This window comes from Populus euphratica, unplaced genomic scaffold (assembly GCF_000495115.2).
Source record: "Populus euphratica unplaced genomic scaffold, PopEup_1.0 scaffold81.1, whole genome shotgun sequence".
NCBI classification, from domain to species: Eukaryota; Viridiplantae; Streptophyta; class Magnoliopsida; order Malpighiales; family Salicaceae; genus Populus; species Populus euphratica.
This window is the reverse complement of record NW_011499945.1, coordinates 402,455-417,316: the sequence shown is the minus strand read 5'-3', so window position 1 is coordinate 417,316 and position 14,862 is coordinate 402,455. Positions and strand designations below refer to the sequence as shown.

Here is a 14,862-nt window from a genome sequence, read left to right as displayed (position 1 = left end):
GGTTATGTTGCCAATAAATGTCTTACAAGCTCAATAATTATTTTATACAAATTATGTAAGAAATGTAGTTGAAATTCTTGAGAGTATGATAATAATTGTATTTTTATAAAAATATATTAAAATAATTTTTTTAGAAAAATTGTTTTTCACATGGTTTATTATTAAAAAAATTTAAAAAATTATTTTTAAACATTTTTTTTTAAAATTTTTGACCAGCATGGCATCTATTTAAGTCGAAATTCCAAACGAACACTTCATAGGGACATAACTTGTAATTTTGGTTTCTTACAAAAAGATCCTAAAATAATAAATTAGCAATAATTTTGAGGCGTGTGTCGTTACTCAGTTAACAGAACTGTAACCATTAATTAATCTCTTTTAAATCGTCCGTATGTTATATGTGGTGCAGAAACGAAGTTCAGAGCTCCACTTCCATTGCCGTCTTCCTTTCCCTCTCTCACTCTGTGTTGCTGCCGTGCTATCCATTATAATAATAATGATGACTTCAATCTCATGCAAGCTCTCACTACCAATCATTTCCTCATCATCTTCTTCTCCGAACTCCAATTCCTCAAAGAAGTATTCAGCGAAGGTAACAAGAGAGGACTGGAGGCAACGTTCCAAACCCATTCCACCAGGTGGCATTTATCCTGCAAAAGACCACTGCAGTCGATGTGGCTTATGTGATACTTACTACATAGCCCATGTCAAGAATGCTTGTGCTTTTCTCGGTGATGGAATGTCCAAAATCGAAGTAAGTTTCTTCTTTGCTACTTTTCTTTAGCGCCTTGATTACCCAACCCAATGCATTTTCCTTTTTTTTTTTTTGACATTCAGGGTTTGGAACCTGTAGTCCATGGCAGAGGGAGGAAGGCAGATTCTTTTGATGAGACATACTTTGGGGTCCATGAGGAGCTTTTGTATGCTCGTAAAACAAAGCCTGTTGAAGGTAGATTCTACAAGGCGTATGTAATTTACTTCCATAGCAGATGATGTTTAGCTTATCACAGTTTTAGGTTGTCCATTGCTGCCCAGTTTTAATAAATGCTCTCTATGTTTTGTCTGTAACTTTCTTTGATGGCAGGAGCTCAATGGACTGGAATAGTGACTTCTATTGCAATTGAGATGCTGAAATCTGGCATGGTCGAGGCTGTTATATGTGTACAGAGGTGTGTGAATGAATAGAGAAACTTCTATTGTTGATTTATTCCTCTGTCAAGTTACATGACCTTCTTAGCTATTTATTTTTTGTCAGTGATCCAGAGGACAGATTCTCTCCCAGGCCTGTTTTAGCCAGGTTTGTAACTGCATCTTTTAGCTTGGTTCATTACGTTCTCAGATTTTCGTTGGATGTTTTTTTAATTTGATTTATTTCTTTGATTTTTCTGATGATTTCCGCAACTCCGCCAACCCCCTCTCCTCGTTTTCTGTAATAGGACACCAGATGAAGTTCTAGCAGCAAAAGGAGTCAAGCCAACTCTATCCCCTAATCTGAATACCCTTGCACTGGTTGAGGTGCTTAGCAACTATTCTTATAAGCAGTTCTTTCGACATTTGATATCCGTCTTGTTTGTCATTCATGAAGCTCTTACAATTAAAAACAGGCTAAATGTGTTAAGCTTGAGCAAACTTGAGCAATGAAACAAAAAATGGGACTGCATGGCAAAGATAGAACACCATACAAGTGGTCATCCTGACAGGAACATTTTAAATCACCACTTCAGTAGCATAATGAGGCAGTTCTTGCTCTATATGTGATGCCTACCAGTCTTCCAACAATTCTTGCGAACATCAGTGTTGTATTGAGGCAATTTTTTCGCTATGTTTTAGATGCTTTAATTTTGAAAAGAGTTCTCGCATTTCGTGGTTATTTGGTATTACAAGAAGTATTAGAGCCAATTTGATCATCATATAAGATGTGTGGTTTTTTATTCCAATTTTAGATTTGGCTTCATTTTGTTCTCTTGTCCTTGGTTTAAGGAGCATTCCATGGCTCGAATAGGGAGAGTTTGTCACAACTCAATCTTCATAGTGCAATGTGCTGATACTTGATATGATTATGTAAGGCCCAAAAGTCCCTATGGATAACACTTTGAGGTGATGGGCACATGGTATGATGGCTTGCTTTTGTAGAAGTTGACCAATTTAGCTCTACTTTCTGGTAGCTTTAGGTATTCAGGTGATTTGAAAGTTTGTGTTGTTTTAAGAGCACATTAAAAATATTGTTGGGTAAGAGTAAAAAATCCTGACCAATACTTCAAACATTAGGTCGTAAAATACATGGTTCATGATTTATGCTTTCTCTGTTTATGTACAAATGACTGGTTTTTTATATAAGTTAATTGGTTATGATAATATGATACTTCAAAAATTTAGCGGTACAAATGATCTTTTGTCTTATACAACAGGCTGCTGGTGTCAAGCGTCTTCTTTTCTGTGGCGTGGGTTGCCAAGTGCAAGGTATGACTGACATCATGTGCTGGAAGGTTCTACTTTCAATTCTTTTCTTTGTTGTGACTTGTACTATTGTAATGCAGGATGGTTTCTTGAACTGCAGCATTAAGATCTGTGGAGCACCATCTGAATTTGGACAAGCTTTATGTACTGGGCACCAACTGTGGTAATTAAGAGCTTTATATGCAGTTGGTTATAATTTTAATGTGTCAAAATTGTTTTACCTTCTGGCCATTAAGTCCAAACCTGTTATCTACTATTCAAGGAACAAATTTACGCATATCTGAACTGTCTATGAAATTATATTTTGTACAGCTTAGTCAATTGCAAATAAAACTTGTAAGCATTCTGTTTGTAAATTACCTAATTGATCAATAAACAGTGTACATTACAAGATTTAAAACTGCATTTCTCCGAGTTGGTTTTGGAGCAGACCTTAACGTTTCCTTTTGATTTAAGATAAAATCCTATCAAATGGGTTTAATCACTTTGATATTTGTCTAAAAGGATGCAATTTAAATACTTTTAGATTTCTGGTACTTGATGGATAATTGCTGACTCGCGGCTAATCTCAATATGCTATTTGCTTAGCACCATATAATCTATATTGTATGTAACCTTCTTATTCAACAGTGGATAATGGAACCCGAGAAGGGCTTGATAAGTTTCTAAAGGCTGCTAGTGATGAACCAGAAACTGTTCTCCATTATGAGTTTATGCAAGACTACAAGGTTTGTGCTGATTAATCATTTGACTTGAACACATTTGTCTTCTTCTAATGGATTTCATATGAGCTCTGATCTTCATGATGTTACATTTCATGAGAAAAAACAAAACACAAACTTAAATAAGAGATTTCTTGTATCTGTAGGATATTAATGTAAGCAATATATGAGCATGCTATGCTGCATAAGACAACTGGATCAGCATGCCTTTTGCTATTGGATGGACATCTTGTTTTTATAATATCTATTTTCCCTTGCTAAGAGAGGGGAAAAGGAGAAAAAAGAGCATTCATCAATCTATTTTCTAAGAACACTGATTTGTTATGCAGGAAAGTATGATAGTCACACACACACACACACAAACATACATTTATAACTAGCCTTATCTCTGAAGGAGAGAAGAGTGACCTCATCTTATTGTGTCCAAAGCTTGATCCTTTGTTCATCCTTTCTTAGGTCCATTTGAAGCACTTGGATGGCCGTATTGAAGAGGTAATACATCCCCTCTGCTTTCTGGTTGGTCCAAGTCTAACAATCCCTGCTGTTTCATGTCTTTCAAATCTTAACTAAAGCAGGTTCCTTATTTCTGTCTGCCAGCAAACGAGTTAGTTGATGTTATTGCACCTTCATGCTATAGGTAATTCACTTGTCTTAAGATACAGTATCATTGAACATTCTTATAGTGACCAGATTAGCAGATTAGAAAATTTCATGTCATTTTTTTTTAATAGAAAACTATCCATGGGGATTGTAATTATATACATAGGTTGATGGAAACGTATGCCCAGTTTTAGATGGCAATTATTGCTTTTATTTATTGTCCATTTTTTCCTCTCTCTCCAATGAGAAAAAAATGATAAGATGAGCTACATTCTCTCTCTAGACACATAGCTTGAAATGTGAAGTATTACTGCATTCGAAAATTGATTTAACTAGACATTGCTGACTTTACCATGTTGAAAGAACTTCACCATCAAACTGATAATTCCTGGTCACTCCTGTCTATCATGTTAAATACATTTAGAGTTGGAGAAGGTTAAGTTTGGTTGAACAGAAAACTTGTTTTTCTGTTTTAGATTATTCTAATTACCTTGTTTTTTTTTTTGGGTTTCCTACAGCTGCTTCGACTACACGAATGCTTTAGCGGTGAGATGAATTATTTTCACCAGCATATCATCTTCTATGGTTTTGTCACATTCTACCTGAACAGTGACCAACATATCTAAAATGCTCAATCAGTCATTCATTTATTTCGGCTTTCAATCTGAGGAACTATATTAACACAAGGATTTACTTGCACAAGCACCGGGAACAGATTCAATTCCTTATGGATAATATGACTCGACTTTACATAATACTTTTTTATATATCAAAGTTCAGGATCTTGTGGTTGGATACATGGGTGTGCCGAAGTATCCTGGGGTCAGCATGACACAGCATCCACAATATATTACAGTAAGGTGAGTCAGATGTAGGAGTATGCTTGAAACTAGTTACATCATTAGTTTGTCATTCTGAGATGTTACTTTGTTTGATGTTGATTGGTAGTGTTTTAATGATAACAACTTTTTTTAATGCCTTCATTTGTAGAAATGAACGAGGAAGAGAAATGATTGGTTTGGTAAAAAACCTATTGGAGATTACCCCAACAATCAATAGTGTAAAACCCTAAGCTCTATCACATTCAGGTTTCTCTAGTTCTTCTGTAAACTGGAAACTCTTGACTTTCAAATATGAATATATTATTGCAGGGTGACCGGAGACCATTTGTTATGGAGACTGTCAATGCTGATGATAATGCAAAGCTGGGTATGTGTGGCATTTCTCCTTATTTTATGAAAGCTTTTTCCATTTTTTCTGGGACCCTAATCATGGGCTTTAAGCTCCTTAAATGCCTTGCATGGGACGTTCACTAGATGGGGATCCTAAAACAATTCATGGTAAAGCGATGTTGGCCATCTGATCTAATGGCCATATCTCACTGTTTTGTGGAAAAACTCTCTAGGATTTAATGAGTGGTAAAAGATTTCACTCTATTCAGGAACTTGTGCTCAAGTGCTCATGCAAGTCTGAATATTCTTATGAGAAATTATCCTTTAATTTATTTACACCAATACCATACCTTACTAGAATTCTTTGTAGTTGAAAGACTTATAAAACTTCATGTTTTATTGTTTTATCTTTTATTTGGCTTAGGATGATATATATTATTTTCTTTCATAATTGAATCTTTCATTTATCAAAGAATAAAAGCAATCTGATGACCTGTTTGAATCCTCGTCATTTTTCCCCAGGAAAGGGTCCTTCTCAACCTGCCCCAAAGTTCATTGGAAATTTTATAGCGTTTTTACTGAACTTGGTAAGGATTTCCCTAACTGATGCATTAGTAATAAAGCAACCTAGAAAATATTTCATTCTGACTTGCCTCTTTTTAACCAGGTTGGTCCAAAGGGTCTGGAATTTGCTCGTTATTCACTAGACTACCATACCATCAGAAACTATTTGTACACAAACCGTACTTGGGGAAAAGATAGGTACAGTAATTGAGTAAAATGAATAATGAACTTTCTGATAATGCATTGCCGTTGCTTTTAATACTTGCAACACATGCAGAGCTGACAGGCACACACCTTCATACGCAAAGAAAATTGTGGAATCATACAACAAGAATGGTCAGATTGATCTGATGCTACAGAACAAATGATGCTGAAGCTGCTTCAATGTATGTGAAAATTTTGAACTTGTATTGTATATGTATTAAGGTTATTTTTAGGCAATGACATGGTATATCTTGCAGCTTAAAATTTCACAAGTGACTGTCAGGTGCTTCCATGTAAGCCATATAACTATTGACTTGCTTGCTAGCTTATCCTTAACCATTTTCCTTGAAAAAAATTAATTCTTTTGATGGTTTACATACCCTAGTCCTTTATGGTTTATGCTGCTAAAATTGGGAACCTCCTGTGCGATCTATTATCAGCTAATTGATACAAGACTGATGTTGCTCTAGCTATCTTTGCGTGCATGTCACCAAAATAAAACATGAAGTTTGAATTATCTGAACACATAACTGCACTAAATGAACACAACTCCTGGTGTTTATTGGCCTTTTCAGTTTTCAATACTAACCAGCTCTGAAAAGACACACAGACTGTAGGCTTGTTAGCTTATCAATGAAAATCCCCTGTTTCGTATATCCAACAATTCCCCACACTCATACCCCTTTAAATAAAAAGAAAAGGAAAAACAAACAAATTTTGTAGCTGGAATTACTAGGCAAAGATTAGCAAAAGACTAGGCAAAGATTAGCAAAAGGAATACATATTCTAAGGTGCAAGTTCTCGCATGCAAGGGTCGGCAAGCTAGGTTCCGCGAGTTGGAACAGTTTACAGAGATAAGCCAGATCCCATTTGTCAACTGTTTTTCTCTCGGTTTAGGGTCATTCTAGGCTATGCGACCTTGCCATATTTTATTTATTTTGCACATGCACTTAGTTGTATGTCTAAATATTAGAGCGTAGGTAATGAGTATATAATTCTGTAAATACATGCATTCCCATTTTTTAATCCATCAGACAATGACTATCCATGCTGGACATGAGAGAAATTTTATGCTACTTTGATTATAGGTTAGTAACTTCCTGTCTCAGCCTCTTTCAAAACCCTTGTACGAAATACATGCATGCACAATTGCACACGCATACAGGACTGTATATCTGCAATTTTTCGTGGGATATAATTGCTGTATAGAACTTGTTGAAAGTAGTACATTGACATATACTATAAGATTCAGAACCAGTAGGAATGGGCTATTGGTGGAACAAGAAGGGATGCAAGGTGGTGGCCACCTCATGTGTTTTCCTTTCCCGGTAACTGTGATGTCCAAGTAAGAGGATACAGGACTGTGAGAACCACCCTAGATATTCTAGTGGAATTGGACACATATACAGTTCAAGTTTTGAATGTTGTAGTCTAGAAGTAGTGCAATTTCCAAACTATCAAATCTTTGTTTCTCTAGCTTAAAATACGTTGACCACAGGTAGCTGCTTTCAAATGGGCCATTGTATTACCTTTGCACATGTGAATCAAAAGCATGGGCACTCATGGGTTGTCTTCACTCTCACTTTTCATTTTATTTTTCACTCTAATATTTTGGTATATAGTTCTTTGTAATGTTTTAGGGAAATTGTTCTAGCAAAACCTGAATTGAAAAGGTGAGGCCAAGTTTTGTTTGCACATGGCTGGCGGCCATGCTGGCTAAACTAGCAACTCAATTGTATGAATATATAAAGCCAACAGGATTCTGGTATTGGTGGTGGTGCAAGATTTGCCGATTTGGCAGTATATGCATAAATTTCTCCATTCAAGTTCGTAAGAAACTTAGGCTTCTAATCATCCCTAAACCACGAGTCCCTAGACTCTCATGTCATTCAATAGATAATTCGCAACTAGCGATGGCAAGCACAGATATTTCTGGTTTAGACCCCAGAAAGAAGAGGGGCGGCGGCGGAAGGTGTTCGACATCTTATATCAGAAGCATTGAACATAGATGAATCTTCCTCCCAAGAGGATATTGAAGCCAGCAGGAAACACATGGCATTGAAGGCAACGTTTCACAGTTTGGATTGGTTGAGATTTGCGAAGTCGTGTTCTTCACCTTTTCGATTAGAACAACACCTCCATCTCCAATGACAGGGTTTATCCTTCGCTATTGTGGGCTCTCTGTCCATGTGCAAAGCAACATGAAAACTCTCTCTCTCATACAGATCTGTTCCCTGAAGAGATTTTGTGAGGCTGTTTGTTAATGGACCTGGGCCCACATTATTGATCTTCCCTAGGTGGACCAAGAGATGAGATATGGCCCATCTGTTGATTATGACCATTTGACTTGGATAATTTATTATTAATTAAAAAAGTGTGATACAAAATTCCTTTGAACCAGGAAAAAAATTATTACACCAATAAGCCTCATCTTCCTTTGTACAAAAAAAAAAAAACCCCAATTATTTGCAAATCTTGGGTTTTCTTGAGGAGAGGGCTACGGTTCTTGTGCTCTACATTATTTTCTACACAAACTGATCTCATTTCTTTTTCTTTTTTATCTCTGTCCCTGAACAAAAGAAATGAAGAGACAAAAAAAAAAAAAAGCGGCTTCAGAAATGCGAAATGCATCTCCTATGACGAGCTGCCACAGTTTTCTTTTTTTGCTTGGTTTCTTCTTTCCAGATTTTGGCAATGTCAAGTGCTACGCTCATAGCATCTAGAGACGCCCCAGATAGACCCCTCCTTGTGAACCCAACTGCATAAAGCCCAGCATTGCCTTTCCATCCATTAGGGAATGGATTTTTAGGAATCCCATCTTCAGCAAAGAATTCATTCTCCTGAGAACCACAAACATTCCAAATATTTAGATTAGCTCAGTTGTATAAATCGTAGTTTGTGGAATTTGTGCAGAGATGATGTCTGAAACTTAGTTTTCCCAAAGAGGAAATGGTCACCACAAACAAATGGTCACTGAAAAAGAATCCAACGACCCGATAGATACCAAGAAAAAAAAAATCAGATGCAGCAGCAACCTGACATGCCCTGATTCATTTTGAAATTTCCAAGTCATTAATGTCTCCTGTGTATGCCTGCCGGGTAAAAACTACCAGGCAACACTAACTCACAAATGCATGGGTGGTGAGAGGAATGAGAGTGGAAAAAACCCTTCTCAGCATTGACTATTATTTCTGATCCATGAATAGGACAAAACATAAACCATTGAAAAAACTAGCAACCGGACCACAGTTCCAAAATCTCTGAAACAAAGCTGTCTCAATCAAAAACAGAGGCATAGATTCTAAAGCAATACCCACTTCCATGACTGTAATAAAAATCCTAAAAATAGAAAAACCAATGGCAAACCAATTTCTCACCTTTAGCCATGAAGGTACATTGCTGCGATACCCAGTTGCCAGAATTACAGAATCGATCTCAAGAATTTCACTGTTGACAAGCTCCACTTTGCCACTAGAGAATCTCTTGATTCCAGGGACAACCTTGATCTTACCAGATCTTATTTTTTCTAGTGCACCAATGTCCAATACTGGGGTTTTTCCATGAGTATTCTTGAGCTGTAAAGGTCCTAAACATGGCCTTTTCAGACCATATTTTTCAACATTTCCGAGGATTAGCCTGGAAAGAAGTAATAATACCTTGTCGACCATCCAAAGTGGCAGCCATTTCATCATTGTTACTGCCAACTCAAATGTTGATCTCCCAAGAACTTCCCTAGGCAAGACATGAACCTGTAGATCATTACAGTAATTAATCGAGAGCAAATTATTGTTTGAACTTGTATAAGCTGAAGGCCTATTAATGATGAGGATAGCAAATTCTGCAAGACATGCTTACTCACCGAGCTGCGAACAACCATTGATGGGCATGCGTTATGGTTGGATAGATCAAGAGAGACCTCCATGCCTGAATTGCCACAGCCAACAACAAGCACACGCTTTCCATGATAACTTTCACCGGATTTGTAGTCGCAAGCATGCATAACATGGCCACCAAAGTCCTGCAAGCCTTCAAACTCTGGCAGAACTTTCTCTGCATTCTCTCCAGTGGCCACCACAAGCCATTTGCAAATGTATTCGACTTCAATAGGAATATCTGAACTGCTTGTTGAAATGGTTTTAACTCGCCACAAACCAAAGGTCTCATCATACTTCGCAGACTGCACAATCTCATTGAAATGTGGATTTATATCGAAATGCTTAGCATAAGATGCAAGATAGCTAATAAACTGATACTTGGTGGGATATTCTGGGAACTCCTCTGGAAATGGGAAGTCCGGTAGTTGACAGAATTGCTTAGGGAGGTGAAGCTTGAGGCGATCATAGGTGCGGTTTTGCCAAAGAGAGGCAATGCAGTTTGCTCTTTCGAGTATAACGAATGGCACCCCTTGTCTCTTAAGGCCAGCACCAACAGCTAGACCTGAAGGGCCAGCCCCAACGATGACAGGTCCGTTCACCCATACACATCGGTGAGCAAAGAAGTCATGATTAGGACCAGAAGTTTGAAACATGTCTGGTATTTTAAGACAAGTGTTATACATTAAGAAGAGTTTGTGTGTTGGCTCCTTAAAATGGGAAAAAGGGATTAAGAGAAAAGGACAAGTCTTTGAACAAACGTAGTTAATTTCCAAAGTGTTAAATAGAAGATTAGAGAGAGGAGAAGAGAATGACGGGGATGCTGTCTTCCAAATGAAGAAACTAGCAAGTCTGAAGTTTGTGCGGATAGATGGATAGGACGAAGAGTCGAGAGGAGAATAGAATGTAATTTGTTTGAAGTGAAGGGTGTTGGGGAGAAGGAGGTGGCGGAAGTGGTTAAATAGGGGAGGGTCATGGCCATGAGAGTGGAGGCATGTGATTTGGGATTGGAAAATGGCGCTACAGCGGCCATCCCAAATGATAAGCTTCAGGGGGCTTCTTTTGTTTTTTACTTTGTTTTTCTATATTTTAAATTACACTGAATGAGTGCTATCACAAAGCGTAGCAGAGTCTCTCCTCTCTTCAAAATATCTTCAATTCGAACCTTCCCCTTATAACCAGACAAAATAAAAACACATTTTATAATGCTGCTTGAATGGAGCACAACAAATGGTAAGATTTCATTCGTGTTTAAGAAAGAATTATGATTGGGATCATTTAAAAAATAAATTATTTAGAAATATATTAAGATAATATTTTTTTATTTCCTTAAATTTTATTTTTGATTTTAACACATTAATTCTTTTTTTAAAACACTATTTTTACCCCAAAAACAAACATTCACTAGTGATCGAGAGTCTCACTATAAGCCAAAGTTGAAAGTTCGAAGATACATATCCGACAAAAGTGTAATTCCACAACACACACCTACCTACCTCGAAGATTGACTATTTCTTTCCCAATTTTCTACGTACGAGAGTCTAATAAAAGCCATACATGGATACGCTACGGTAGATTGGCTGTGCAACATAGCATTTGAGAGGATCACCAGAGCTCACAAGAAAACGCCTGCAAGTTGCTGCCTTTTCATTTTCAAAGCATTTTTTCGTGGTAATTAGAGTAAATACTAGTCATGCCACCATTCCGGGTTAAAAGTTTTTCTTTTTTATATAAAGAAAAAGAAATTGTGGGTATATATAAGCTTTTTCAACATGTTTTGGTAATTTCAAAAATTTAAGTTCAAATAATTTTTTTTATAAATATATATATAATCAAATAAATAGGAACTATATATGCTAATAAATAAATAAATAATTATTAATGATATCTAAAAAATTTACATGTTACATCTATAAGAATAGTACACACCTACACAGTGAAAAACTCATATCTGCTAGATTTATACTTAATTAGTAAAATTTTAATGGTTTAAATTTAAAAGAAAAAAAATGAGAAAATGGATTATTACACTAAAATTTTTCATGTCCTGTGTTTTTAACTTTGTTGACTCTGTTTAACAGAACAGTGGACGTGGTTTTACATTCTTGGCCTCTGATCTCCATTTACCTATTACCAGGGAGCTGATAATCACCATCGATAAGCTACCATCGTCTAAACCTTTTTTGCCCTAAAAATTATATGAAATCACAAAAATACCACTATAAATATCTGGCCCCGTTTACTCGCAAAGGCAACTTCTTTTTGAAAAATAGTTTTCACTAATGGTAAATCTTGAAAAATAAATTATTTTTTAATATTTAATAATATTATTAAAAATAATTAAAAAATTAAATTTCATGATACATTTTAAAAAAAAATTAAAATTAAAAAATTCTAACTTTATAAATAATTTTAAATAAAATAAATAATAATCAAAGAAATGAAAACAAAATCTAATAAATAAAGAAATTCAATTAAGATAAGGATAATAGAAAAAAAGAATAATAAAAATAATAAAAATTAAAATTAATATAAAAATTAAATCAATTCAAATTATAATGAATATAATTAAAATAAATTCAAAATAAAATATATAATAATTAAAAAATTAAGAACCAAATCAAATTTGATATAATTAAAAAATAATAAGGTATTTTTTGTATTTCTCTTTAAAATCAAAAAAATATTTTTCAAGAAATTAAGTCTATTTTTTTACTGTATTTTTATTAATTTTTTAATGTTAAATAAAAATATAAAAAAATTATTTTTAATAAAACAAATAAACCGTTAGTTTAATATATCTTGGTGAACGGTGTTTTCTGTGAGAAAATGTGCGCGTGCAGTGTCATTTCTAATGCTCATCCTCATTTTATATAATATAATATAATATAATATATTTGTATCGTACGATGCGCGGGGCTGCCCAGCTCCCCTCATGGATTCGTTGTTCCAAAACAAGGTCTCAATCAGCAGAGTACATTTCAGAAATCTACCTTTAGATTCCAATATCTACCCGCTGCCATCTCGCCAGAATTCAAAGGAGAAAGCGACGTTCGAAAGCAGGACAGTCGTATTTAATGCGTGGAAATTGACTTGAACGGGCTAATTTCTTCTTCTTTTTTCTTTTTTTTTTTCCTGGGAAAATGGCTTGTGCAGAGACTATACATGCGTTCTTACATAATAGCCCTCGCAGCAACCTAACTCGAGTCCCGACAGAGATTGATCGTTGAGACCGTGGACTAATGTGCTTGTTTTGCTCTTAATAATTCATGGGGTCCATGCCCATGTGTCTTGGCTTGCCCAAGTAAAGGTTTCTAATTACGCCACCGTGTAAGAGTTTTACGGCTAATTGTGTTTGGAAATGAGGTAGGGTTTGGTGACTTTGAGTTTTATTTGTAGTATAATTTGTTTAAGCACAATTTAAATCCCGCTAAAAGCTATAAGTAGATGTTTTTTTTAATGGTTTTATTTTTTGGATCCCATAAAGGAAAACTCAAACGCGCCTTGCCTTCTCGCAAAGCCCAAAACATACATATACCTACTAGTATTATATTCAAATAGTATGGTATTAATACTTCTTAATTTAAAATTAGTAAACAACGAGAGGATGGTTCAACAATTTTTATTTATTTATTAATGTAAGATATACAGATCAGTTCATCTCGATTAATTTTATAAATTTTTAAATTAATAATTATATAAATTTTCAATAATTATCGCATCAACAACTATAAAACTTAAACTTGAAAATACATAAAAACAAACTTTTTAATTTTAAATTTTTATTATTAGGCTATCTCCTGGACGATTTCAACATATTTTTGATATTACAACAATTAAACAGCAATTGATGTGAGAGGAGAAAACTAATTTAATTTAATATTACAAATCTAATTTTAATCTTAACTCTTTTAAAAGATAATATATCTGATTAACGTTTCAAATAAAAGCATCCTAAACTAGTTTAGTTTACATATAGATAGAACTTTAATTTTATTATTTATAAAAGCCGGGCAAGAAAAAAGTTATTTAGCTACCCTCAAATATCCAAGCCGTCACATAATTCCAATAATAAAAAAAAAATCTTGGCTAGGGCGAGGTCACGTTCCCTTCCAATGTGTTTTCACAGAGCGTGAAGAAACCAGAAGTTGGTTTCCATGAACCTACCTAGTACTCGGTCTCCGTGGTGGTATTTAAGAATGTAATAATAATTTTTTATTTGAAAAATTATTTTTAATATTAATTTATTAAAATTGATCTAAAAATATTAATTTAAAATAAAAAATAAAAAAATAAAAATTTTTGAAATGTAAGAATAAATATCTAGTTAGAGTATAAGTTATTTAATATTTGTTTTAATTACAGAGCCTGGGTCGTGTTAAATCTGAAAATTTGTTATATATTGAGGTGAAGTCAACCAGGCATGTCTCATGTGGAGAAGCCAACCAGTACAAAATTAATGAATTTTGGCTGCATTATGAGCACATGATCGAGCACTGGCAGCGTTCTCCAAGCAAGGACCCTTATAACTTCACCAACCATGCATTCAATCATCAGAAACCCTAATGATAAGTTTGGTAGATTTTGTAATAATGCAATCAAGGCCGAATTAATTGCGGATTAATTTTTATCATCACATTTTTTTTTTTAAATCACAATATTAATCTGTCCTCTGGCACTGATGTGTGTATATATATCGTTATGGATATATCTTACCAACACTTAAATCAACCATTAATTAAATGTAATAAAATTAAATTCTCTAATTAGGAATATGTGTGGTTAATATAATCTCATCATAATCATGCTCATCTAACTACAAAATGCAACCATCGATCTTCTATTAAAAAAATCTCCAGTTCTAGCCTCTCTTTTTGTATATATATATATAAACAATTAATTAAATGCATGTTTGGAAGAAATTTAATAAATACAGGTGTTGATTGTTGCAAGACCTTCCTTTTATCAATGGAAAAACATAATTATATTACGAGAATTCTTCAATTTAATCGATGACTAAAAGATTTTATTAATTAATTCAAAATATTCTCTGATAAATCCTTGCAATACCTAATGTGTTTTTAATTCTTAATTACATCTCCAATGGATCTTTTTTTATTATTATAGGCCGTTATTCCTGTTTTCAAAATTTATAAATAACAAAAAAAGACTAAAACAAAAGGCAAATTTAATGTGCATATAGACTGAATTTACTATTCACCACTAGAGTTTAATCAAAAAAATCAATGGCCTTCCCAGTAGCTTTAGTGT

The 14,862-nt window shown here is 34.6% G+C and overlaps 2 protein-coding genes across 3 annotated transcripts; one reads left to right on the top strand and one right to left on the bottom strand.

The window, feature by feature from the left end:
• Positions 1-391: 391 nt before the first annotated feature.
• Positions 392-6,096, top strand: HCAR (coenzyme F420 hydrogenase family / dehydrogenase, beta subunit family). Of its 2 annotated transcripts, none has more exons than XM_011043184.1 (17): positions 392-754; positions 838-949; positions 1,085-1,169; positions 1,256-1,297; positions 1,437-1,515; positions 2,409-2,460; positions 2,558-2,620; positions 3,088-3,185; positions 3,636-3,671; positions 3,752-3,816; positions 4,298-4,325; positions 4,560-4,639; positions 4,770-4,839; positions 4,931-4,988; positions 5,474-5,538; positions 5,619-5,713; positions 5,793-6,096. In XM_011043184.1, exons 1-17 carry the CDS (start codon positions 392-394, stop codon positions 5,881-5,883), a joined length of 1,482 nt encoding a protein of 493 aa, XP_011041486.1. In that variant the 3' UTR covers positions 5,884-6,096. The 2 variants fall into 2 exon arrangements, with proteins under 2 accessions (XP_011041486.1, XP_011041487.1); XM_011043185.1 differs by having other exon boundaries at positions 393-754; positions 3,755-3,816.
• Positions 6,097-8,085: 1,989 nt separating this feature from the next.
• Positions 8,086-10,503, bottom strand: LOC105137447 (probable indole-3-pyruvate monooxygenase YUCCA3). The gene is made up of 3 exons (XM_011043183.1): positions 9,579-10,503; positions 9,097-9,468; positions 8,086-8,559 (listed from the first exon to the last, which is right to left on the bottom strand). The coding sequence occupies exons 1-3, from the start codon at positions 10,275-10,277 to the stop codon at positions 8,332-8,334; spliced, it is 1,299 nt and encodes a 432-aa protein (XP_011041485.1). The 5' UTR covers positions 10,278-10,503; the 3' UTR covers positions 8,086-8,331.
• Positions 10,504-14,862: the final 4,359 nt, after the last annotated feature.

Coding starts and splice junctions, on each gene's coding strand:
- HCAR (XM_011043184.1), top strand. CDS start 392: ATGTTATATGTGGTGCAGAAACGAAGTTCAGAGCTCCACTTCCATTGC. Junction 755..837: donor ATGGAATGTCCAAAATCGAA/GTAAGTTTCTTC, acceptor TTTGACATTCAG/GGTTTGGAACCTGTAGTCCA. Junction 4,640..4,769: donor CCACAATATATTACAGTAAG/GTGAGTCAGATG, acceptor CTTCATTTGTAG/AAATGAACGAGGAAGAGAAA.
- LOC105137447 (XM_011043183.1), bottom strand. CDS start 10,277: ATGTATAACACTTGTCTTAAAATACCAGACATGTTTCAAACTTCTGGT. Junction 9,469..9,578: donor CAATGGTTGTTCGCAGCTCG/GTGAGTAAGCAT, acceptor AATGATCTACAG/GTTCATGTCTTGCCTAGGGA. Junction 8,560..9,096: donor ATGTACCTTCATGGCTAAAG/GTGAGAAATTGG, acceptor TGTGGTTCTCAG/GAGAATGAATTCTTTGCTGA.